Source organism: Anastrepha obliqua, chromosome 5 (assembly GCF_027943255.1).
Source record: "Anastrepha obliqua isolate idAnaObli1 chromosome 5, idAnaObli1_1.0, whole genome shotgun sequence".
NCBI classification, from domain to species: Eukaryota; Metazoa; Arthropoda; class Insecta; order Diptera; family Tephritidae; genus Anastrepha; species Anastrepha obliqua.
This window is the reverse complement of record NC_072896.1, coordinates 116872674-116897280: the sequence shown is the minus strand read 5'-3', so window position 1 is coordinate 116897280 and position 24607 is coordinate 116872674. Positions and strand designations below refer to the sequence as shown.

At 36.3% G+C, this 24607-nt stretch overlaps 1 protein-coding gene across 2 annotated transcripts in view; it reads right to left on the bottom strand.

The window, feature by feature from the left end:
* Nucleotides 1-2562: 2562 nt before the first annotated feature.
* Nucleotides 2563-24607, bottom strand: part of LOC129248550 (protein timeless) — a 78409-nt gene continuing 56364 nt past the window's right edge. For both annotated transcript variants that reach the window (XM_054888138.1, XM_054888139.1), the window contains exons 17-18: nucleotides 13684-14673; nucleotides 2563-6259 (exon numbers count right to left, since the gene is read on the bottom strand). In XM_054888138.1, coding sequence (XP_054744113.1) covers nucleotides 6166-6259; nucleotides 13684-14673 — 1084 coding nt within the window. In that variant the 3' untranslated portion in view covers nucleotides 2563-6165. The remainder of the gene's footprint in view (nucleotides 6260-13683; nucleotides 14674-24607) is intronic.

The following is a 24607-nucleotide window of genomic DNA, read 5'->3' as shown; positions in this document are numbered from 1 at the left end:
ACTTCAGCTGCAACCGAGCTGTTTCTATGCTGTTTACTATACTTTTTTTCAGCTGTAAGGCTACATACATTCACATGTAAATTTCTTGATTCATTTTCCTACTGCGCATAATTCGTAGTTACTTCACCAACAGATTTCTGCAATACGATACAGACTGTGGCCAAAAAACATATCAAATCACTGGCGGGGTTCCCCAAGGATCTGTCCTTGTCCAATACTTTTGAATGTCATGTACGACGCGGTCCTCAAACTAAAACTATCAGACGGTGCTACTATTGTATTGATATTACGCTTGTAGTTACGGATAGACACATAGACCAGCTGGAAGCAAAAAGCAATGACGCAGCAGCAAGGGTGTGGCTATAGTTGGCAAAATCCGAATTGGTATTGGCAGCTCAAAAAACCGAGGCGGTACTCATCAGTGGGCGGAGAAAAAAGGAGGAAATAAAACTACGTATAGGCACCCATAAAATACTCTCTAAGGAGTCGATTAAGTATCTTGGCGTGATAATAGACAGGCCGCTTATAGTAGCTACAAGCAGCACCTATCTACAGCAAACGCAAAAGCTGTTGCTATCAATGGAGCTCTTACTCGAATGTTGCCTAATATTGGCGCCCGCAAGGCAGCAGAAGACGTGTCTTATCGACGGTTGTAGACTCCGTAGTTTTTTACGCTGCCCCGATATGGACCGGAGCTAAAACGTCCAGCATACAAAACGCAGCACAGGTACTTAGCCGAAGTGCAGTAGGGGTGGCTTGTGGCTACAGAACGGTCTCGAGAGACGCAATAGGCGTTATCGCGGGCAAACTACCAGCTGACACCCAGGCAAAGGAATTAAGCCGTCTCTATGGCAGGCGACGGGCTAAGCCGTCTTTAGAAGAAAAATCTGAAGAGAGACCGCATTCGATAGAAGAATGACAAAGCAGATGGGACTCGTCAACTAACGGACATTGGACTCAAAAGTTTATTTCAAATATTAGCCAATGGGTGACCAGGAAACACGGAGACGTTGACTACTATCTCACTCAAATACTGAGTGGCCACGGTTGTTTCTTGGAGTACCTCCATCGATTTAATCTGGAGGACTCCCCGTTCTGCCCAAACTGCAACAACGCGATAGAAAGTGCGGAACACGTATTCTTCCACTGCGATCGTTTCAGAGAGGAGCGCCTAAAGCTTGAAGCACTTCTGGGTGTGGTCAGCTGTGCCCGAAAAATCTAATCACCAAGATGATCGCATGAAATACTTGCTGGAATGCAGCAACAAATTTTGCAACAATAATAGGGTTATATCTTGAACGCGTAGAGTGGGAACGCAACACGCAGCGAAGAATTCAGCAGTAGCTATTGACTGGAGGTAGACTGCCTACGAACTGAGGACAAATAACAGGCGCCTGAGCTCAGTGCTCAAGACGGTATCAGACTACGACATGTCGGTAATACTTACGACACCTTTTCCGATGTTCCATTTACTGCGGAACCACTTATGAAGTGGAAGCAATGGATGCTATCGATAGCGTATAACCTCCATATGCCCATGTAAGAGGAACCTGGACGCAGGTACCTGTTGTATCAATACACATAAACCTGGCTCCACCTTTACGAAATGTTACCACGGTCCCAGGGTGGAACTCAGCCGATAAGGAGGGTTGTTATAGCGTTAATGGGAGCGTGTCCCACATACGACTGGTGCGACGGCACCTTTGATGATGTTTCTGACATTGTGATTTTAATATCCTTAAAAAAAGAATAAAAAAAAATTCATTTTCCATACCAGCCAGCAAAAGTCGGTGATATTTTTTTAAATAAAATATTTTATTTTTTGTATGTAAATACATATAATTAATTCGTATACATATGTGAATGAATAGCGTGTATACGTATATTTATAACTGTACTTTAGTAGTAAAATTAACATAATATCATTTGTATATAATTTGTATGCGTAATAAATGTACAACGTTTATGTGTGAATGTATAGAACTGTAAATATAATATAATGACTGAATTATTACTACTACTACTGCAAAAGCAACTAGTGCGTAAGTAAGTAGATGAGAACAATAAAGAAATTTATTTATTTCACACTGATTAAAATATGTATACAGTATGGTATTAGGGATGCCCTTATTTTTTTATTTTATTTTTTTTATTTAAAATCATAGAAGGCCAGCCATTCCTCAATCACACTTCAGTGTGGAACATTTTAGTAAATATTTTTTAAACAGTTTTTTCGTAAATATTTTCATTACCTGCGGCTTTAGTTTCTCAATAATTTTAAAGTTATAGCCAGAAATATAAACCTTTATTTAGCCCTAAACCCATGAAAACTCACAAAGAAGTGCGAGTGTGTTTTAGAGGTAGAATTTGTCAAACAGAAATGCGCCCGATGAATGTAACAAATATATTACTTTAAATAATTATGCCGATTATTTATAGTTTTGTGCTTAGCTCAAAGCACCGAGATTCACTTTTGAATTGCTTTATGGATTTGAGTACATTTACATTTGAAGGAATACAAAATAAAAACAACAAAAATTTGCACATTTTCAAAATCACTGGTTAACAATAGTAAGCATATTTATTAATATATTAAATAAGGTTATTATATAACATGGACAATTTTAATAATAATAATAACAAAAAACAGGTATATAAATTCTTCAAAAATGATTAAGCCAGACTTCTTGTCAAAATATTAGTATGAGCCCTCTTAGTTTTCTACGAATGGGAGGCCCTAATGTTGCCTAATGCCATTATTTTGCGAGCGTATTTTCAATCGCTTAAGCGGTTTGGCGCCAAGCAAGAAGAAGAAGAAGAAGAAGAAGTATTTTTCTAATGCAGCAATGCATCCGAGCATTTGCCTTCTCCTGCCGCGTGGCGATTGCTGTTAAGAAAAAAAAAAAACTATTTGATGCTCAATGGCCGCATAGGTGGTCAGCACACTGGGCTATGGTGGCTGCCATAATATTGGATGATATTTATTTCAAACATGCATATTTTAATTTGATTGAAGATTATGCCTGCATAAGTATAAATAGTCTAAAGATATCAAAAATAGATTTAAAATACTACGGTGCGTATTGAGGTGAATTCGAAAGCATGCATATTTTTCTCTTTGCTCCTTTCCAGATAGGTCATGAAGTACTACAACCTAACTCAAGAAAGTATGAAACACGCAGTCGATCATTAACGAGGAGCTTTCAAAATCAATGAGGGCACTTGTGAGGGATTCTTAATGTTTCTGATGGTCTATATCCGGCGAGTTGTCCATGCAGATATCCGGCATAAGTCCTGCATTAAGCGCAGAAGACAGTTAAAGTCAATGCAAACACGAGAGCAGCGAGTTATCTGATCAAAATATCTTCTAAATAAACAAAATTAAACCCCTCGAAAGGCCTGAGAACACCAAACTTATGAACGCCTAACTACACAGACCTTAAACCAGTGCAATTCTAAGTATGGGGCATACTTGAGCGTGAAACTAGTACGCGTTCTTATAATACATTTTCTTCTCTGACCCTTTCATTAATACCGTTATGGTCAATATGAATGAATAGCATTTGATTGGGTCATACAATCGTTTTCAAATCCGGATCGAGCAAGTTTTTGCAGCTAATGGAAATTTTATTGAATAATTTAATAGAATAATTTGGTTGCACTTAAGCTAATATTGTGTAAAGAATTCGTGAAATTTGTTATTCAACTCTCAAATACCGTACGTCTTGGATACGACGTCCTCAAAAACCGCACGCACCCGTATTTCTGACGAATTCGTCTAATTTAGTTTACTAATAATATAATTAACTGTTGAGTTAATGTTAAAACGAATAGTTTTGAGTTTCAAATTGACATTTCATTTTTAATATCAATAAAATTACCAAATAATTTTAATTATAATATATTTGCAAAACTCATTTCTGCTTTGACCTCGTACTTTATTTTATATTTTACTGTATAATTTTAAATTTTAAGCATAACTGTAATATAAAAGTACCTTAAACCGAAAGATAACTATAGAGGACGTAAATAATTCTCATTCCCTTTGATTCGCGCCTGATAGCATTTGCGCTTGAGACAATATATAAACAAGCAATTTGATGGTGTAAATGCACCACAAGACCTGGAATCGTGGTATGCGCTAACTGTCGAACTAGAAACATCATTTCCATGGTGAAAGGAATTCAGAAGGTGTGGCTAAGATCAGGCCGTTAATCGGCTTTCAGCGAAATAGAAAAAATCAGCTGATAGGCTAACGTTACCGGGCTAATCACAGCGTTTTGTTTACGAAAAAAACTGCGATTTTATTAGTGATATACGAAAAAATCAACACTGCATACGCTAATGTTACTTCGTTGCTGTCTGAACAACGGCTGATGGGACGAGTGTGTGAATACCTTCGAAACGAGCGGGCAGAAATCGCCTGTCGAAGAGCCTGTGGCATAGCAACCGAAGTTGCTCGCAAAATTACGTTTTTCACCACAGTAGTAGTCTATATAGCAGACCGTTATTCGCCTTGAGCGAATTAGATGTGAACGGTTGATGGACTGACGTCACTTGGGATATGGTTAACAAAATGTAGCATGTGTTAGTGATATATGAATGTCATAGCATGAACATTGGCTGCGTTGACTTTTTTTGAATATCACTAACACAAGCTAACATATTCCAAGTGACTCGGCAGCCAAAGTTCTCCCTAAACATTTTTTTACCATAGCTATGAAGCAAACCTTGAAATCTATCATCCTTGGGTAAAATAAGCGGTCAGAAATTGCCTACCGCGAGCCCTGTGACGCGACAGCCGAAGTTGCTTGCCTATTTTTGTTTTTCACCATAGCAAATTGGCCTAACCTGATAATCTATCATCCTTGACTGTTTCAATATCTTATATTGAATACCGGAAAAGTTCGAAAACAGTTGGAGTTGCTCGAACGAATTTGATAAAAGGTTCTCACATAAGTGCGCAGCTGTAAAGAAATTTGGCAACGTAAAAAAGTGTGTAGTAAGCCCAGAGATGGAATCAGCTAAGTGTTATGAATGACCTTCTTAAGCCTAACGAAACCTGCACTGTGAATTTCCATCTACAAAGGAAGTGTTTGTGTTGGGCGTGAAATGACAAGGGATGTGGCACAGTATTTTTGCAATATGACAACGCTTAACCACAGAGGTCAAAACTTGCCTCAAAACTTGTCTTGTATGCTTAAAAGACAATTTTTCTTAAGAATTTTTTTTTTGTTTTTGATCATAAGCACTTTCGCCAATCGAGGACTATGCAGGATCGCTGCATAAGCTATAAACTATTTAAGGGAATATAGTTGAATAACTGAGAACTAAGAACTTTAAGGGAACGAAATAGATTTGTAAGAATGAATACGGATTGTAAAATGTATCAATAAAATATATTCGATTACAGAAGTATCTACTACTCGAATCACATGACCAAGTCACCCCTGCTTTAATATTTTAATTAAATAACTCATTGACTTTCATCTACAACAGAGCGCTTACTTCTGCAAGTACCGAACATTTGAGTTCTTTTTAGCAAGAAAAAAATAAATAAATTTTTATCCTGAAGGTGTACAAGAACTAACTGACCTTACAACTCAACAAAATATTAAAAAAATTAAAACAAGTGCTCAATACTTTCCTCTGGCTTTCAACACTCGAAACAATCAACACACACCAGCAGATCTAGTGGCCTACAGATCCAACACAAAAAGTGTAATTACTTTGGAAGTACAGATGACTTTTTTTTACTATTTTTACTAAAATTAAAGTTGCTTTTAATAAATTTTACTTTTTACCTTTCCGACCACAATTCATTAACATTTTCATACTGGCTTCTTGCCACATCGCGTGAATTTATATATATGGTATACCAGCCACATGCACATAGATCTGTCGAAACATCAGTGCCTTGTAAATATTTCTCATTTTCTCAAAACTCATTAATATAAAATTGTTCCCTTTTCAAAATCACATTCTATACTGTGTAAAGGCCATTTGTAGAAGAAATTTCCTAATTTTTACATTCTTATAATTTACATACGTAGATATGTAAATTTTCCACTTTTTTTTTAATTCTTTATAATTATTCATATATGTATATATTCATGTATATTTTGAGTGCGTGCATCTGTAAGTGGAAGTGTTGCGTCGTCATCTTCAATTGAAATGCGTGACAGGGAACTCATTTTTATCCTCTTCGTCACTGACGTACATGCGCGTCAAATCCGAGGCGACCGAAGCGCAGTCGCTGCTGTAATGCAAAAAGAAAACAGAAAAAGTTCAGTTATAATTTCAATAAAATTATTTCTAAGCAAAGTTTTTTTTTATATTAAATAAAAATTTATTTTGTAAATTAATTAAAATGTAATTGAAAATTTAGAACAATTTTTGAAAAATTTGTCGATATACAAACTAAAGGGGCTTTCAAAAGTGATGCCTAGATGTCAGGAGTGAATAATTCCTAGACGGTACCACCAGATGGTATTAAATTCGTAATTTTTTGGTGGCAATAATCGTTCAAATGAGTTGACAAAGGTTCGTGAAACTGGTTTCATGAAACTGGTTCTGTGAAGAATACAAAAAGGACTGGCAGACTGGTTGCTGTAGCGCAAAGAGTACCTAAACGACCTTCAACATCGATATCCGATATCTCGACATACTCAACAATGTTGGTGAATTTTACCTGTAGACGTGCTCACGATGAGCATTTAAATGATGTAATTTTCCCATATAATTCTTAAGAGCCTTATTTTGAATAAAAATAGTGAAAACTGCAAGAATCTATATTTTTACATGTTTTATTTTAAAACAACAACTAGGCGCGTCTTTTGAAAGTCTCTTTATATGTGTAATCTATTTTTTTTGTTTGCTCAAGTATTACGTCTAGTATTGATGGTGGTCCTCAGCCACCGCATTGTTGGATTTTTTTCTAAATTGAATTAAGAAACGAAGCCGGGATATGGCCATGCGCCAGGTCAAAGCAAAATACTTCTCATCATCAAACAAATAGCCAGCATTCTCGCCTCTTTGAACCACTTCACTGTTAAAAGTTAAAATGATGAAGTAGTAGAAAGTAGGGTTCCGCAGAATACGCGATACAAAACAACAAAAATGATAAATTAGAATGAATTGAAAGTCTAAAGAGGGCTGAAGAAAAGTAAATTGGCTATGTATTGCAAGAAACTCAAAACTAGCTAGTCCCTCCTATCGCATTAGCAGTGAGACATAAATCATTTAATCAGAAAGAGGCACTTATAAAATGCTGAAAGGAAATGGTGTTGTCAAAAGATTTTTACAGGTGTGGTGAATATCAGACCGTTAACCGGCTTTTAGCGAATTTGACAAAATCAGATGATGGGCAGACGTAGCAGGGGTAATGAATCGGATTGTTTACGGAAAACCTTAGAATGTGTTATTGATATCAATTACGAAAAAAATTAACCCAATATCACTTCATTGCCGTCTAAATAACAACTGAATGGACGAGCGTGCGAATGCATGTGAAATGATCATGCAGAATTCGGCTGACGAATCACCCCCGTGACTTCGTAGCCGAAGGTTGTCTCACAATTTTGTTTTCACCATAGTTATTGACTTAGTAATCTATCATCCTATCATCTTTATGGCCATTACCTTTTACCAGGGTGAGTTTCCATATAATAGATTTGATTCCAAGCACTCCACGGAGTGAAGAAGGCGGCAAGGTCAAATGATGTTCGGTACACTTTTCTCAAAAACTCTTATCGCTCGTGCTTCAATCGATAATAACTTTAATCAATTATTTAATCAACTATTTAAGTTCTGAGATGTGCACTTAACCACAATTTGTTTTTTAAACAATCAAAATGAAAAAAAAATCACAAGCTGTCTTTGCGATCATTGACTGAAGTCAAATTTAAATAGATCAAAATGGTAGACCTTCCAATTGCGATTGAATCTCATAAACTGAAGATTTTTAAAGTCGCTCAAGCCATTCTATTTAACAGAAAAGGTTGTTGCTTGTGGAATTCTCGAACTATCATTTTCGGCAGGTAATATAGCATCCTGAAAAGCTGATAAAAAATCGCCACAATAGGCGGCTATTTAGAACATAGAGGAAAATGAAATCGCTTAAGAGCTTGCTAAGGAGGGGACTGAATTGGCCTCAGAGACCTCCTACCTGGCCATCGGCATCCCCCTGACTGTTGTTAAAGGGAAATTGCACAAATTATTTCTCAGGAAAGCGCAGAAAAGATGGAGCTCCATTTCTTCGTGTGCTATTTCTAAAACCCTTTCACCCCAGTACAATATACGGAGGACTCAGAAAGTTCTTTAGACTCATAGCTGTGTTTACCAATTACTGGACGATCGGCACACACGCGGAAGCTGTGGAGACCTTTCAGAGAAGGAGACTGTAGAGCACTTTCTCTGTAAATGTCCGGATTTGGCAGCTAGACGATTAAGATAACTGGGTGCTCCTTTCTTTGACAGCCTGGGGCAGTGCGCCAACCTAGATCCTATCAATCTTCTCCATTATATCAACAGCTCTGGCTCGCTGTAGATATCTGTCTGTTGGAGGTCTTATAATAGTATCTAAACGGCGCTTTAGTGTTACCTGAAGCATTTTTTCTAAAATAAGCAAGAGCGTTATAGTCAAGATCGAACATTACTGCGCCATGCTAACTGATTTGTTGCAAGGATGATAGATTACTAGGCTTAGCCATCCGAAGCAAAATTGTGAGAGTAACCTCGAGTGACACGTAACTGTGGACCGCTTACTCATTTCACACCAAATCAGCTGATTCCTTCAAAATCGCAGAGAGCAGATTAACGATCTGATGTTGGCCATACCTCTGTATTCTGTAAATGGGGAAAACTGGTGATCTATCCTCCTTGTGGACTCATGTCTGTATTTTATACAGCGTAGATTTGTTGCTTCTCCCAATTAAAGAGTGTGACATAGATGGCGTTTGATTTGCGCAGTGTCTTCGAAAATCGAATAATCAGCCGAAAAGATAATGTCAATTGGCCGCTTGGAAGCTGCGATTGGACTGTATTAAGCTATTTTTGTGGGACGCTGTTATTGACCTATCGCCAACTATCCAAAGATGATGAAAGAGTTTAACAAGAAATCGAAGTTGCCATTCAGACGCTAGTGAAAATGCACTAAAAAATTGATCTGAATTGTCAGAAAATGAGCTACTGCTAAACCAGTCATGGAAGTTATTTAAATGAAATTGTGTTCCACGCTTAATGGCAACGTCTGCTGTTTTCAATGATAAAAAAAGTTTTCATGCGCCTTTTATTTATAGCCGAATTAAATTCCAAATGCAAGGAAGCCTACCGTGTAGTATTTTTCTGTTCCTAATTGAGTACATTTTGAGACTATAAAATGAAAAAAGTGATTTTTCGTTAGAAGTCCCTTTAAAACCCTGCCTAACTGTCTATCACAATCACTATCCACGCTCTCTGTTTTTCTCTCTACCTTTGCTTAACGCATCTCACTCGTATATTTGCACTTTGCTCAGCTTACAGGAACTTAAACTAGGTTCGAAATTAATTCAGATATAAAACTGCGAATCACTGCTGAAAGGTGTTTTTACTCGTAATCAATAAATTTTCAATCGACTTTAATAATTAAAAATTTCCGATTCCATACATACCGCGCACGCAGTGCTAAGTACAGGCTAATGCATAATAATGCAACCTTCACATGCCGCACAGTCTTGGCGCCATTCGCTCAACCGTGAAAAGAATTTTTATTACATTCGAAAATTCAAATACCAATTCCTGGCGCGGATTCAATACTCGCATAGCCAATCACTTAGAAGTGCAAAAAATATACTTACGTACTTATAAGCACTTAAGTACACAAAAAGAAGTTGTCTTACAAGTAGCTACTAAATGAAAAGCAATCACAAATGCCAGCTTGTCGACAATTAGACGAAAATGGTAATAGGATCGCGAACAAAGCAAACAAAGCTACAGAAAAAAGCTAAGCCGAGAAGTTAATGTAGTGCAGTTAGCCTTTCTACCATTTTTTGTTGCCCCAAGTAATTCAACCCATAAAAAAGGTAAAACAGTTGCACGCGGCAATGCACAAATATGGCTATAAACACACATAAGTGCATGCGTACTTACAGTGGCGGTGAACAAAATAGTAGTGCCTATAACACTGTTCCAGTTTTTGACACGAAATTGTTTATCAAAGCTGACGTAAATTATGTTGGAATTGCTGTGCATTCATTCTTTGATTAGAAGCCATTTAGTTTCGACATATCAGTATTTCCTACAATATAGTACAAGTACAAGTAAAATTAGGTACCGTGCAGTGATTGAATTTTTATTTTTTGAAGGTTTAAAAGGAAAGGAAATTTATGAACAGTATATACGGACTTTTCGCCATCAATTAGTACAGTATAAAAATGGGTTGCTGAATTCAAAAGTGGTCGTACAAGCCTTGGAGACGATCCACGTCAAGGACGTCCAAAAACAGCAACGACACCAGAAGTCGTAGTAAAAATACAGAATATCGAATAGAAAAATCGTCTAGTGACTGAAAGAGATGTAGTAGAAGGCCTAGGCATCTCATTGAGCAGTGTAAGCAATATTTTGATTAAAATATTGGGAAGAAACTGTGTGCATAATGGGTGCCGCACTCGCTAATGAAAAAAAAATTGCGTGTAGCGTAGTACACATAACAGAAGTGAAACTTTCAAGGCAGACAAAGAAAGAGGGAGAGACCCGAGAGAGAATGAGAGAGAGAGAGAGAAAGAATATATATCTAAATAAATTCCCAACATTCGCAGAGAATACAAATAGACAAAATTTACAAATAAATCCACCTTCATCGCTCGAAATATTGACAACTCGTACTTCTACGATAGATAGTTGCATTGTGTGCGGACAAGCCACTGACGAATGTTAAATAAGCCGATATTTAAACAGAGCGTTGTGATTGATGCCCTTAATAAAATAATACAAAATATAAACTGTCAAATATCAGACGGTCAACAGCAAATAATCAACCGAAAATGGTTGCATTTATGATATTAAATTACTATAAAATATACAAGGTATAGCTCTCTCTCTCCTTTTCCTCTACGTTATATCTTTTTTCTCTCCCGCGGAACGAAAATGCTCAAAACGTTGCATGGCCTTGAAATTTTACTCTCCATTCTTGCTCGTCCATCGACGCCTAAGAAGTTTCACTTCAAACACACATTCGAATCCAACTTTCTCAGAAATATTTAGAGCGTTTTCGAGAAGATAAAATGGATTTTATGCATCGATTCATCACTATGAAAACGACTTAGGTCTATCACCATGATCTTAGATCAAAACAGGAGGCTAAAGAGTGGTGGGAACCTGATTCTTCGGCTGCAAAACGAGTTCGTGTCCAGAAATCGGCTAAGAAGGTGGTAGCATCAGTTTTTTGCGATGTAAAAGGGAAAAAAACTCCCGAATATTATTGTAACCTTTTAGACCAGCTGAAGGAAAAAATTCGTGAAAACCCCCAGTTTGAAAAGAAAAAATTCCTGAGAAGCTGGGCTGAGAGTAGGTGACTCGGTATAAGCCCCGCAAAACTGAAATAATTCTCTTTATTAAGGATCATAGGCTTCCTATAATCTCCCCGCTGGTTTTTAAGGTTGTGGAGGTTCCCTTGAGAAAGAATGTCTCATATTAGATAGGAAACTCACGTGGAAATCTAATATTAAAGAAGACTAAAGATGGCCAATGTTGCACTATATACTTGCCAAAAAAGCGGTCTGTATTAAAATGGGGGTTAACACCTGGTGTTACACATTGGCTATATACTTCTGTAGTTAGGCCAATTTTAATACATATATGGAATACTTGGATGGTGGCCACCTGCTCAAAAGGCGAGTTACACTAAAATCATGAGTAAGGCCCAAAGAACAGATTTTTTATGCATCTCTGGTGCTTTAAGGACTACCTCAAACAAAGCGCTGGAAGTGCCAACCAATTTGTCGGCACTAAATATCGTAAGAAAGCTCGAGGTTGCCTCCTCGGAGCTTAGACTTACAAGTATGGCACAATAGAAAGACCAGTGGTTTGGCCACGCTTCTATTTTGTACACTCTGAATAGACACAAACAAGAAATATATATATAAGAAATATTCTATTCCCAGACTCACCTTCGACAGACTCTTCAAGATGTGCATACCGTCAGGAAGAGTGTGGCAGAAACCAAAGCCATGGAGAAGGAGGAAGTTAAATTTGTATACAGACCAACTACCATCGTAACCTAACCTAACTTAAATAGTGAGAAGAAATCACCACGTATCCAATTAAGCTCCCCAGTGTACATCAGCGTGTCATACTATTATTTTATCCACAACTGTACAACTTCTTAATCGATTTGTGTGGAATAAACATTGATGTGCATGTTTGGAATGCATACCTTAATATTTCAACTGATTTTTCTCTGCTTCACTGGGCAAAATGCGAAGCGCCTAAAATACTCGAAACATAAATTTTGCTTCTATTTATGGATTCACATTTAAGGTAAGCTTCTCGTGAAATACACCATCCATTTTAATCGCAATTCGAGCAAAGTGCTTGCGTGCTTGCTTGGATTTGTGTAAATGTGAATAATTTGTGAAATTGTGCGGAATTATGAACGAATTCGTTTTGCTGCATTTTGAGCGCATGCGCAGTCTAAAGAGGCAAACACCAACCAGCATGTAATTAGCAATTGGCACGCATTGCGTTTACTGTTATTGTTGTTGTGCATATGTACATATGTACATATGTAGTTGTTGTTGTAGAATTGAGAAATTGTTTCGGTTTTATTACAACATTTTGATTGACGTTGGCGGCAAATTTAGGCAAAGAACACGAAAATATTTGGAGTATCAAAACTTCTAGTGGTACAAAAAACAAAATACTATTATAAAAATACCAAATAAGCGTATAATTCCATAAATATGTGGAATTCAGAATCACATAGAAAATACTTGCTTTAAAAATAGCAAATAATTTTATTTAGTTAGCCGCATAGTCTTTGAAAGACAAGGAAAGCTCCATTGACAGTTGAAGAGGGGTGTAAAATAGTTTCTCTGGCTATAAAATTAGAGATTCACTTAAGGATTATTGTAAAAGTACGGTCCATACATCCACAAAAGTTACTTAGATCAAAGCTTTTTACTTTAATTTGTGGCGGGTGTCTAGTTTTTGTTCTATAAATGGAGTGGCATACAGTTTTACGGCAGATGGTTTTACGAAAATCTTTTGCAAGGCAGATAATCGTAGATTTGTCTCCGAGGGGCGCAAAGTAGAGTAGGCACACGGATAGATTCTTCAAAAATTGATTATGCATAGATTCATAATATCAGTGTAAATAGAAAAACAGGTGGTCAGATTGGAGGCACTTTTTCCAATAGAGTCATTGGAAGCGAACATTACTAAAGTTATGCACGGAATACCGACCGAAGTACTTCAGCGAGTCATTCAAAATTGGTGTTTACGGATGGCCGAATTGCAGTGGAGTTTCGGCCAACATTTGAAAGGGAAGAAGTACTACACACAAAAATAATAAAAATTGCCCAATCATTTTGAGTTTTCGTAGTCTTATTTCAATTTCAAATCCGATACCTCTAAATTGATCACCCTATATATAACACAAAATTCATTAAAGAAGCACAGCATTTAAGGACAAAAAGTGACACTCACTTGGCAGTTTCATGCTCGTACACTGATGCGACCATAGCGCTATATTCGCTCTCCAAATTGTTGAGCACGCCGCCACCCACAGCAACGCTGGCAGCAGCTAAGACACCACCAGCGCCAACAGCACCGCCACCGCTAAAGCTCGCAAAATTCATGTCGATACTTGGCTGTTCGCTACGTTCGAACGTCTTCATTACGCCCTCAAAGTGTTGTTGTTGTTGTTGTTGCTGTAGCAGCTGTTGTTGATTATATTGATGTTGTGCTTGTAAGTGTTGCTGTTGTTGTTGATGTTGTTTCTGAAGTAGCTGTTGTTGCTGCTTTGGATAGATGAGGAAATGGTCGTTCGCTGCCATAGCAGCATTTGCAACCGCCGCCATTGTTGTTGTTGTCACAGCTGAGGTTGTTCCTGCAGCGGTGACTGCTGTGACTGCTGCGGGTATTCGCATGCCACTTTGTATTGTTGCTACGCTGTTATTTTCATATTTATTGTTGTTGCAAATATTGTTGCCGGTGCTGCTGTTCGTGCCACTATTGACGATTGCATTACTGCTGATGCTACTACTGTCACTGCTGGTGTAGTTGCAAACGCCACCACCACCACCAATACCAACACCACAACTATCACCATTCGTTTTGTTGTTGTCATCGTTGATGCTGCTGTTATTGCTGGTGCTATTCATGTTGCTGCCACTACCGCAACTATTCAAATCGCTGACACCGCTGCTGCTGTTGACATTATTGTTGCTATTGTTTTTGCTGCACTCATTGCTGGCATTCGTGTTATTATTCGACTCCTTATTCAATCCAATTATGTTGTTGATGGTTGGTGGACACTGGTCTGTGGGGATTAGTATTGTTGACGTTGGCTCTGGCGCCTTGGCTGCAACGCTGTTTTGTTGCATTGTTGAAACTGCTGATGTCGATGTTATTGTAGATGTTGCAGAGGCAGTTGTCACCAGCGCTGACAGGGCTGCTGCAGTCGTTATGCTACAACTAGAAAAGCAAGCGAAAAAACACCATGTAAGATTATTACAATAATAATACCAATAACGAAACAATTAAAAGTAGCTCACATTTACATGTATAGCTACATATATACATACATACATACTATGTACATGAAGTAAGTAACTCCATTCACAATTCTACATTCAAGCCATTTGGAATGCATGAAAGTTAATTTTGAATTGCTAATTGAAATGGTTTTGACAACTTACATCACCCACTAGTATGTACATGTGTGCACGTGAAAGGGAAGTTGAAATATTGCGGAAGTGGTAATCTGGCATACATTTGGACAAACGGCTAACCTGGAAATGCCATATTCAAGCAAAAACAACCCAGTTAAAGATAAAAACAAACAAACTTTTCTGGCTACTAGGACCAAAATCAACACTTAATCTAAATAACAAAATATTAATATATAAGGCTATACTAAAGCCAGTATGGACCTACGCAGTACAACTGTGGGGAACTGCTTGCAATTCTAACATAGAAATTCTGCAAAGATATCAGTCAAAAACTTTAAGACTTATCACAAGTGCACCCTGGTTCGTCACAAATAAAGCCATACATACTGATCTAGAAATTCCCTTTATAAAAGATGAAATTAAAAAAAATTACCACAAAATATTTACAGAGATTAAGTTATCACGATAACCCGCTAGCAATTACATTACTTGATGAAACTAATGAAATTAATAGACTTAAAAGACATCATGTATTAGACATTCCATTCAGAACCTAATAGATAAATCTAATATTAAAATGTATTAAAATCTAACACATAAGTCTGAATATAAGTGTGCATTAATCGTAGTATACATATATATTATTATTGACCTCAATGGAGCTCAATAATATAAGTCAAATTGTTAATAGTTAGATAATTTGCTTATTATTTTAAAAATAGATTGCAAATAAACGAAAGTTAAAAAAAAAAAAAAAAAAAAAAAAAAAAAAATTTATTATGCATGTTTACATATTTATGCACATAAGTACGTATAATGATAAATGCAAAAAAACCAGAACTTTAAGTACTCGCAAAACAATAAACTGAGTGAAACGTTAAAATCAAGAACATAACTATTCATTATGCAAAATTTTATAAAGTAGTAAATAACTACTATTTCTTTAAGGGGGGAAACCGGTTTAGATAGATCAAAAAATCGATTTTTTTTTATTGCATAAATCGTTAGTATAACTACTCAAGAATATGTGGTAAAAAATTTAAAGCGAAATTCGCATTATTCCCGATTTTATGAGCACTTAAATGATTGCCCGTCGGTTCCGCACAGTAGCGCGCGTTAGTCAGAACGAAGTTTTTCACGAAACTACGTTTTTTCAACTCGTGGGAATTCTAGCTTAAAAAGTTATCGACCAATCGTTCTAAAATTTTTCGGGATTTTTTCTTTATTCAATTCTAATCTATATGAACCTAATTCTGAGATTATATTATTATTTAAAATATGTTTTTTAAGCAAAATAGATGAAAAAATATGGTATAAAAAAACTACTTTGTGTTCAAGCGCCTCAAAAGCATGCAATTTTCAATATTTTTTTACCACAATTAGGTTCATATTCTTAAGAAATATGTTGTTAATAAAAAACAAATTCCTGTTGATTTCAGAGAAAAATTGCAACTTCAGGAATTCCCGCCAGCAAGACAATCGGATGGCGATCGCCCATGAACAGCACGCTCTAACGCCACTATCTCCCGAGGAAATAGCTTCAAGAAAATTTAAAAGTGTACCTAAAAATATAAATAAAATATCCTCTAAACTTAAACAATTTCTGATTATTCCTTCTTTGTTCAAAAAATTCTCGAAAAACATCAAAATTTTGGCCTCCTAAACCGGTTTATCCCCTTAAGAAATTGCCTTCGGTACAGTTTGTGCTCTCCTATATATTATATGAACATTCTATATTACAGTATTTCCATCAAGTGTTAACTACAGATTACGCTTAACAGAGAGCACCACACTCATAAATGTTAAACTACATTCAGAGCCGTAAGAACACAAACAAAATGTTTGGCGTGAATTATGTTCTATGTGGAAAATTATTCATAAAAAATATTGCGTGTTAAATTAATTTTAAAGCATGGAAAAAATACCATTTGCAGGAAAGCAAACAAAAACAAAAAAAAAAATAAATAAAATCAGATAACTATTCTCTGTACTATACGATATTTGGGTGTACGAATATTATTCAGCTGTTAAAACCACTACTGGCGCTCTCAACCGACGACAACTAAAGCATTTGAAGTGACCTGCTGCTTTACCAATGAAAAACTACTTGGAGTAACGGAACTGAGAACTGCTACAGCATCTGTTATATTCGTGAGTATACCATAATAATTAAACAGGCCTACGAGAGGTAGTTACAAGAACAGGGTTATTTCTTATTTAAACGCAGAGTATGAATTTGGCCTTTCAAATAATACATCACGTACAGATTTGAATATGTAATTACATATATGAAAAATGTGCAAAATATTACAATTCTGTTAATTTTTTTAGAGGGCCCAAATTGTTATTTTTATATATATGGTATCAGTAGTAGTTGTGGAAAAACATTAAGACGCACACCACAAATAGAAGGGGAGCTCGGCCAAACATCCAATAAAGGGTGTAAGCGCTAATTATATATATATTAATATAATATATATGAAGTAGTACATAATTCTAAAAATTATGAATATTTTAATTTATTACCTGTAAACATTTAAATTTAAAATTGATTAATTATTACAAAATTTCCAGCATTTCTTTTCAGAACTAATTTTTGTAGCAGTTTGTACCTTAAAATCACATTAAGAAATTTTGTTTTTTATCAGATAATAAAATGCATGTGGCCCTATGTTGCAGCTCAGAACTCTACGAATTGATGATGAAAATGAACCGCTTTTCCTATCGCTTTCCTTAGTCCCGTTTATTAAGTCAGTCCAGTATGGCGAGTAAGACATTAGTTTTTCTGCAAAAAAAGCTGTCAAGACGGATTTTCGTCACTGGATTTTGTATTCAAAGAAAAACGCAAGAAATTCTGCTGATTGTGTAAAGCCTTTTTATACTTGGGTCACTTTCTGCTCACTCATTTGCTTACGCCCAAACTGAAGACTGGTAAAAAGGGCAAAAATTCTCGTGTCGTCAACATATCGTCTTGTGTGAATGTGTTCGGACGCATAAATTCCAGAGACATCAATGGAATCAAACACTACTACCCGGGCACTGCATACAGCCAGTCGAATTTGTTCAAATTCTTGTTACACGTCATCAACAAACCAACATAGTGGACGCACGTTCAGATATTGTCGACGCCGAACTCTTTGAGCATGGCAACACTACTTATGCGCTTTCATACTTTCATGAAGAAACTTCTATTCAAAACTCCCAAACAGGGTTCACACACCGTAGCCTTTGCCGCCATCGATCCCAAAGTGGAAGATAGCACCTACTTGGACAATGGAGGACTTGGTCAAATGCTTTCAGATGCCAGGAATCCTGTTGCCAGGGCTGTTGAAAATTGAGGATTTCAGTAATGGAAAAATTTAACGAAAGGTGAAGAATAAAAGGAAAGAAAAAAAGGCACTGAATGTAACGTCATGCAAACATATACGCAAGCTTTTTATTCCAATATTTTTAAGCCGTCGAGACAGACTATATTTGTGTTTGCCACATTTTCTGGGAATGCAAGTGAAAATATTAGGATTATTTTCTAGAAAATATGCCAAGTTCAAATTTAAAATTTACGATTTCTGATGATATTGTTGGAGTAGAAATTACAAAAAAAAAAAAAAAACAATTATGTTCCTCTTTAAAAACAATATATAACTGATTTTACTACGCTAACTTCTTACTCTTTTTATTTTAAGAGCAACAACATTCATACTTAACATAAACTATATCCATATACAACTGTGTTAGCAGCAAAAAGAAGCATTCAAGTATAAATTTAACCGTATAGTCACATACCACCCATGCTCCCACTACCAACAACACACACTTCCTTACTAATTCTCTCCTTACCTGCCCTACTTATATATATTCCCAGATCTCTTCTTCACGTTTCTTAACTTACACCCTTACTAACTGATCCTTTATTTAATGAAATAATCTAAACCGATATATTTCTCTTTATCACATAAGAATAACAACAATTTACATTTTGACTCTCACTGTTAGTATTTAAGCTCATATCTGTTAAGTATTCAAGCTCATATCTCTTAGTTGTAAGAATTATGTATCCTTGGAACTCATTAATAAAGCTACATTCGAAAGAACGGTTTTTTATTATATAAATAGTTAAATTGCAACTGTATTTTATGTACATTTGTGCGAATAAGCCTTTTTTATACTAAAGGGTTTTCCAATAACAGGTGAATGGATTGCGCTATCGAGAGATGATTAACGTTTTTTTATGGTCGAAATTGGATGGTGTTGATGTGGACAACGTTATTTTCAACGCATGCAACAAACCATTGATCTTTTATGGGAAAAGTTTCCGGACCCTGTTCTCACTCGAAGAGGTGATCACAATTGGCCACCGAGGTCTTGTGATTTAACACCTTGTGACTTTTTTCTTTGGAGCCACGTGAAAGAGAAGGTCTACGCCAACAGCCCACGGTCGATTCAAGACCTCAAAGTTGGAATTCGTGCGGCTTTCGAGGACATAGGGCAGCCACTTTGCAATTCGGTTATGGAAAATTTCATGAAAAGATTATTGTCCCGTGGTCGTGGTGGTCATTTGCCGGATGTTATTTTCCACTATTAACGGCATACCTTCCTTTTTATAATGAAATAAACATCCGATCATTTATATTAAAAATAGCATTTTTCTTTGAATATCAACATAACATCTCTGTTTGGAAAACCCTTTACTTTCAACTTACGCTGCTCTACTCAATCAGCAGATTCACCTTAAACTTTGCAATTAAGTATTTCGCAAATAACAAAGGTTTCGAAAATCAAAGCTAATACTAGAGAACTAAGGCGAACAAATATTAAATAAATTCAAAGCTATTGCCATTAAAATTTCCACACATCTCAGGCACTAAAAGTGCAATTTTAATGATTTTATTGTTTTCAAAATCGTGATTTTTTTTCCTTTTTTTAAAAACCTCATAACCTGTTGACTGCGAAAAATTGGGTTGGGCGTCATTTTAGCGCTGAATTGGTACTACGAGTAACAATGGTTGTGCGACACACGAGCTGCAGTATTCTCAACTGCCATGCATTCGACAGCGTGCTGGCGATGCTTTGTTGCTGTTATTGCTATTGCTGCAAAAACATCAATCAGTCACATAAATCAATTTAATTATTAAGTAAACAACACTTGGAGTCAAAAAGTTCTCGACGGCGAAGAATTGAGAATAAGGTAAACAAAAAAAAAAAAAGCAAAAAAAGTAGTACACGAAAAAAGGCAGAAATACTTAGTAGCAACAGTGGCAGTGACAATGGCCGCCACATACACACTTGCACTATTATGAATGCGAGTACTTACGTATCCCCACAAGCAGTGGGTTGGCTTGAGCACTTTTAACCCAAAATTATAAAGGGTATGTCTTATACATATAAAAATTTGTTTGTACGTTTACTGCATGTTTGTACCATTTGCAGACGCCCCCTTCAGTCCTACAAATTATTTGTACATTTATGCCTTTTTAATGCACGAAAATTATGTATTTACACCAAAAATACTATGCCAGTAAGTCAATTTGCCATCAGTGGCAAGCAAATGTTAGCGCCTGTTTGTGTGTATATACATACATCTATGTGCATATCTATGTGTGCATGTAAATGGAGGTGTTGGCATTTATTGCTGCCTCAGACCGTTAAGCGGTAGTTGTTACAGTTATTGTTAAAGGTTTCCACTTAACTGCTACGTTCATACATATACGAGTACACAAGCACATATAAATTTACACATACATACACACAGACGTTCCATTGTGCATTCGAGGTGTTGATTACAAGCAATAAAAAAATAGGAAAAAATCAGAAATTGCTCGTATTGTTTCGCTTCGATTTTACTGTTTAACCGTCAATTGGCAATTTTCGAAAGCAATAAATTTGATGAATTGCTCACGCTTCAAGCGGCATACGAGCGGGTATTTACACTTAACTCTTCTTGTTTGCAACTTCACATTTCGAGCATTTGCTTGCAGGCGGGAGTGCATACACATACATATACATATGTATGTATGTGTTTATACTTGTATAAGTTGCAGTCACTTTGAACTTTATTGCACTTTAGGACTGAGCCTCTAAGACTATAATTGGTTAACAAGCCTCGCGAAAGGTGGATCAAAAAGTTGATACACCGTGAAAAAGTGAATTTTATATTTTAATGTAAAGAAGTTTTGTTCTTCACTTTTATGCCATCTGTGGAAAATGAGGCAGGCATACAAATGTTATGTTCTTAGCCAGTTTTATATACATTTTTTACTGCTACATGTGAAGACGAATCCTCTGGACTCCTATCAGTTTAGAGCATTTATATGACCTTGACTAAGCCGATGACATCCCACTCTTATCATGGAATGGGGGGCACATGCAGAGCAAAGTTAATAACCTAAGCTCCCAAGCCAAAAACGATGGACTGCGAATCAATGTGGGAAAACTAAGTCTATGGAAATCAACACCTTGCTAAAAACAAGTTCGCAATTTACCCATAATAATAATGGGCACCTATTGACAAAGTAAATAGCTTCTAGGAAGCCAAATTACCCTGAACGGTGGAGCAAAAGACGATATCGATGCGGGAACCAAAAACGCCGAACCAGCTTTTGCATGCCTCAAGCAGATCTCGTTTTCCAAACGTATATTTAATTCGAATGTTAAATCCGTTGTTGTTGTTATTTTTGTAGAAGGATGAGGAATGTTTATGCATATACGAAGAATGCTGCTGAAGTGACAGTCCTTGGCCGGATATAAATTCGAGTCATTCCGGTTACGTAGATCCGACTGTCGTGGGATCGTTAAATTCGTCCTACTATATAGCTTTAAAATATGGTTGGTGTCTGTATCTGCAACGCGGAAGCTGCAGACATTTGTGAGCCGATGTCTAAGAACAAATCTCCGTATCTGGTGGCCCGAAAATTGGATGTTAAATGAACAACTCCTCAATCGAAGCAGACAAAACCCAAGTGGCATTGAAATACGAGAGCGTAAATAGAACTGGCCATACCTTTCGCAAGACAGCGACTGACATTAGCAGAACGGCCGTGGACTGAAACCCACAAAGATCGCGCCCTAAAGGACCTTGGCGACGTAGCATTAACGAAGAATTTGTAGAATTTGACAAATCTCTCTCATGGATCCAAATTAAGACGAAAGCAAGGAGTAGACAACATTGGAAAGCATTTGCTTCGGCACTATGTGTCCAAAGACGACGAATAGCAACTAATAATAATAATAACATATGCAGACGACACTGTCCTTATGAATCATAGCGTTATGCTAGCAACACAATTTTTACAAGAATATATCCGTAATATGGAGACGTGGCTTAGTAAATGGCAAATGCAGGTAAATCCTACTAAATCTACGCAAGTCCTGTCCAGGAATTTCCACAAGCTGATGCCGTTAAATACCTGGGCCCACATTTAGACAAACATTCCACGTGGCACAACTCGGCTCACTTCCCCATACTGGTTAATAGACCCTAGATCAGTATCGTCGTTGGAAAGCAAGCTCGTACTATGCCCATATGGACTTGTGTCATTGAACTTTGGGGTGCAGCGGCTAAGACGAATACGGACATTATTGGAAGATTTCAATCAAAAACACTGAGAATGATTGCGGAAGTCCAAAGGCGTATGAAAATTGAAGAATACCTCTCAGAATACCTACGGCAAAATATTAAAAAAAAAGATACAGTGAAAAATATGCTAACAGAGTATCAATCCACGTCAGTAATCTTGCCACCGATGTTCTTCAGCACAACACCTCTATACCACGACTCAGCAGAGGTATACCTCTACAAAAAACCTTAAAGTAAGCCACCAAAAAAATATAAAGATACAAACCTAAAACAACAAAAGAAATGCTCACCACACGTCGGCTCATGTGCAGTTGTGTGTCGACTTCAGCTTCTCGAGCTTTTCAAGATCAGTCTCTTTTTCTTAGATTAAGATATTATTGAAATTGCTTGTAAGGAATAATAATTATTGTTACAAAAACTGATTTGAACAATTTTGGAGTAAAAAAGTTTTCACAAAAAAATTTTACTAAAAAAATTTTACACAAAAACTTTTTAAACAGATTTTAATAATTTTGAAGTAAAAAAAGTTTTTACAAAAAAAATTTACTACAAAAATGTTACCAAAAATTTTACAAAAAAAATGTCGATTACATAGGCCGACAAAAATTTTACCAAACTTTACATCATCTTCTCGAGCTTCTCAAAAACCCACCTTGTTTTAGATTTAGATATTATTAAAATTGTTGCTTATTGTTAAAAAAAACAGGTTTTAATAATTCTGGAGTAAAAAAAGTTGTTGCAAAAAAAAAATGTGTTAAAAAAATTGTACAAAATATTTATAAAAAATATTTCACAAAAAATTTTCCAGACAACTTTTCAATTAAGTAGGCCGACAAAATTATTACCAGAAATCGGATAAATACTTTTCCAAAAATGTTAGTCTCAATTGCCCTAGAGCCTCAAGTTTTTGAGATATTTTAACCTAAAAGTGCAAAAAATGCAATTTTTGCTATATTTGAGGTTATGTTCCATCACGATAGCTTTTCTTCTAAGAACAGAAAGAAAAACCATACCCTATATTAGGGGCAGGCTAACCACCTATCCTAACAGAAATCAAAAACAGATTAATGAAACCAACGCAAGGCTGAGACTTGTCGAGGCCCTATGCTCCCGAGAGGAGTGGACAAGAAAAAAACTGCATCCTCTCAATGCACGAGCCTTTTTCTTCCAAATGACGTTGAGTTTGTTTCAATATCTTGTCCTCCACCTTACAACTCCAACCTCCAATTATGTGCGAGCTACCATTTGTGACTTTTTCAAACCACCCGCACATTAGTCACCACCCTGTGCTTGCCAAATGCCAAATATGGTGTGAATAGGTAGTTAATTATATTTCATTCACACTTGGCTTAGAATATTTTAGCAGTTTTTGTTTAAGTCTTTTACACCTAATCGACTTAAAGAATAGAAAAGACTTTTCGCAATGCCGTAAAAAATAATTAAAATAGCACACAAAATGGCAAGGAATAGCAAAAAGAGGGAAAAAATTTACTAAGAAATATAAATAAATATCGCATATACACACATGCATATGTATATATGTGCAAATAATTAAAATGGATTTTTTTTGTTTTCTTTAATTTAAGCTTTATTTTTTGCATCAACCTTTTTATTGTAATTTCTCTCAAATTTATTATATGCCGCTTCAAGCCAAAAGAGGGTCACTTACAAACACACTCCCACGCCAAAACCGGTACGGTTAGTTTTATCATATTGAATTAACATATTTTGCAAATTTTATGCTAATCGCTGCAAAATTTAGAGGTGTGTAAAATATTTTCGACTTCAGACACTTCAAAGTTGTATAACAAAGGTAAACAAGGCTTTATAGGAGATGCACGGATATGCGACTTTTTTGGTTTGTGTTTTATGAATGACTGTATGTATGGATGCCAGCACCTACTTCTTCTAACTATGCGATTACATGGATTCCCAATAGGAAAATGGAACCATTTATCAGTAATTATATTATTATATGTATATTATGAAATTTCCAAACATATCTTGGGGGAGAATTGCCCAGAAGGAAGTTGAAACGTCAGGAAAAACTTGGAACGAAATCAAGTTTCTCTTCAAAAAATAGAAGCAAATGAAGGTGTTCTACTGAGGCCCTATGCTCCAGTGGAAGAAACAGAAACTGATGTTGATGATGATAAAATTTCCT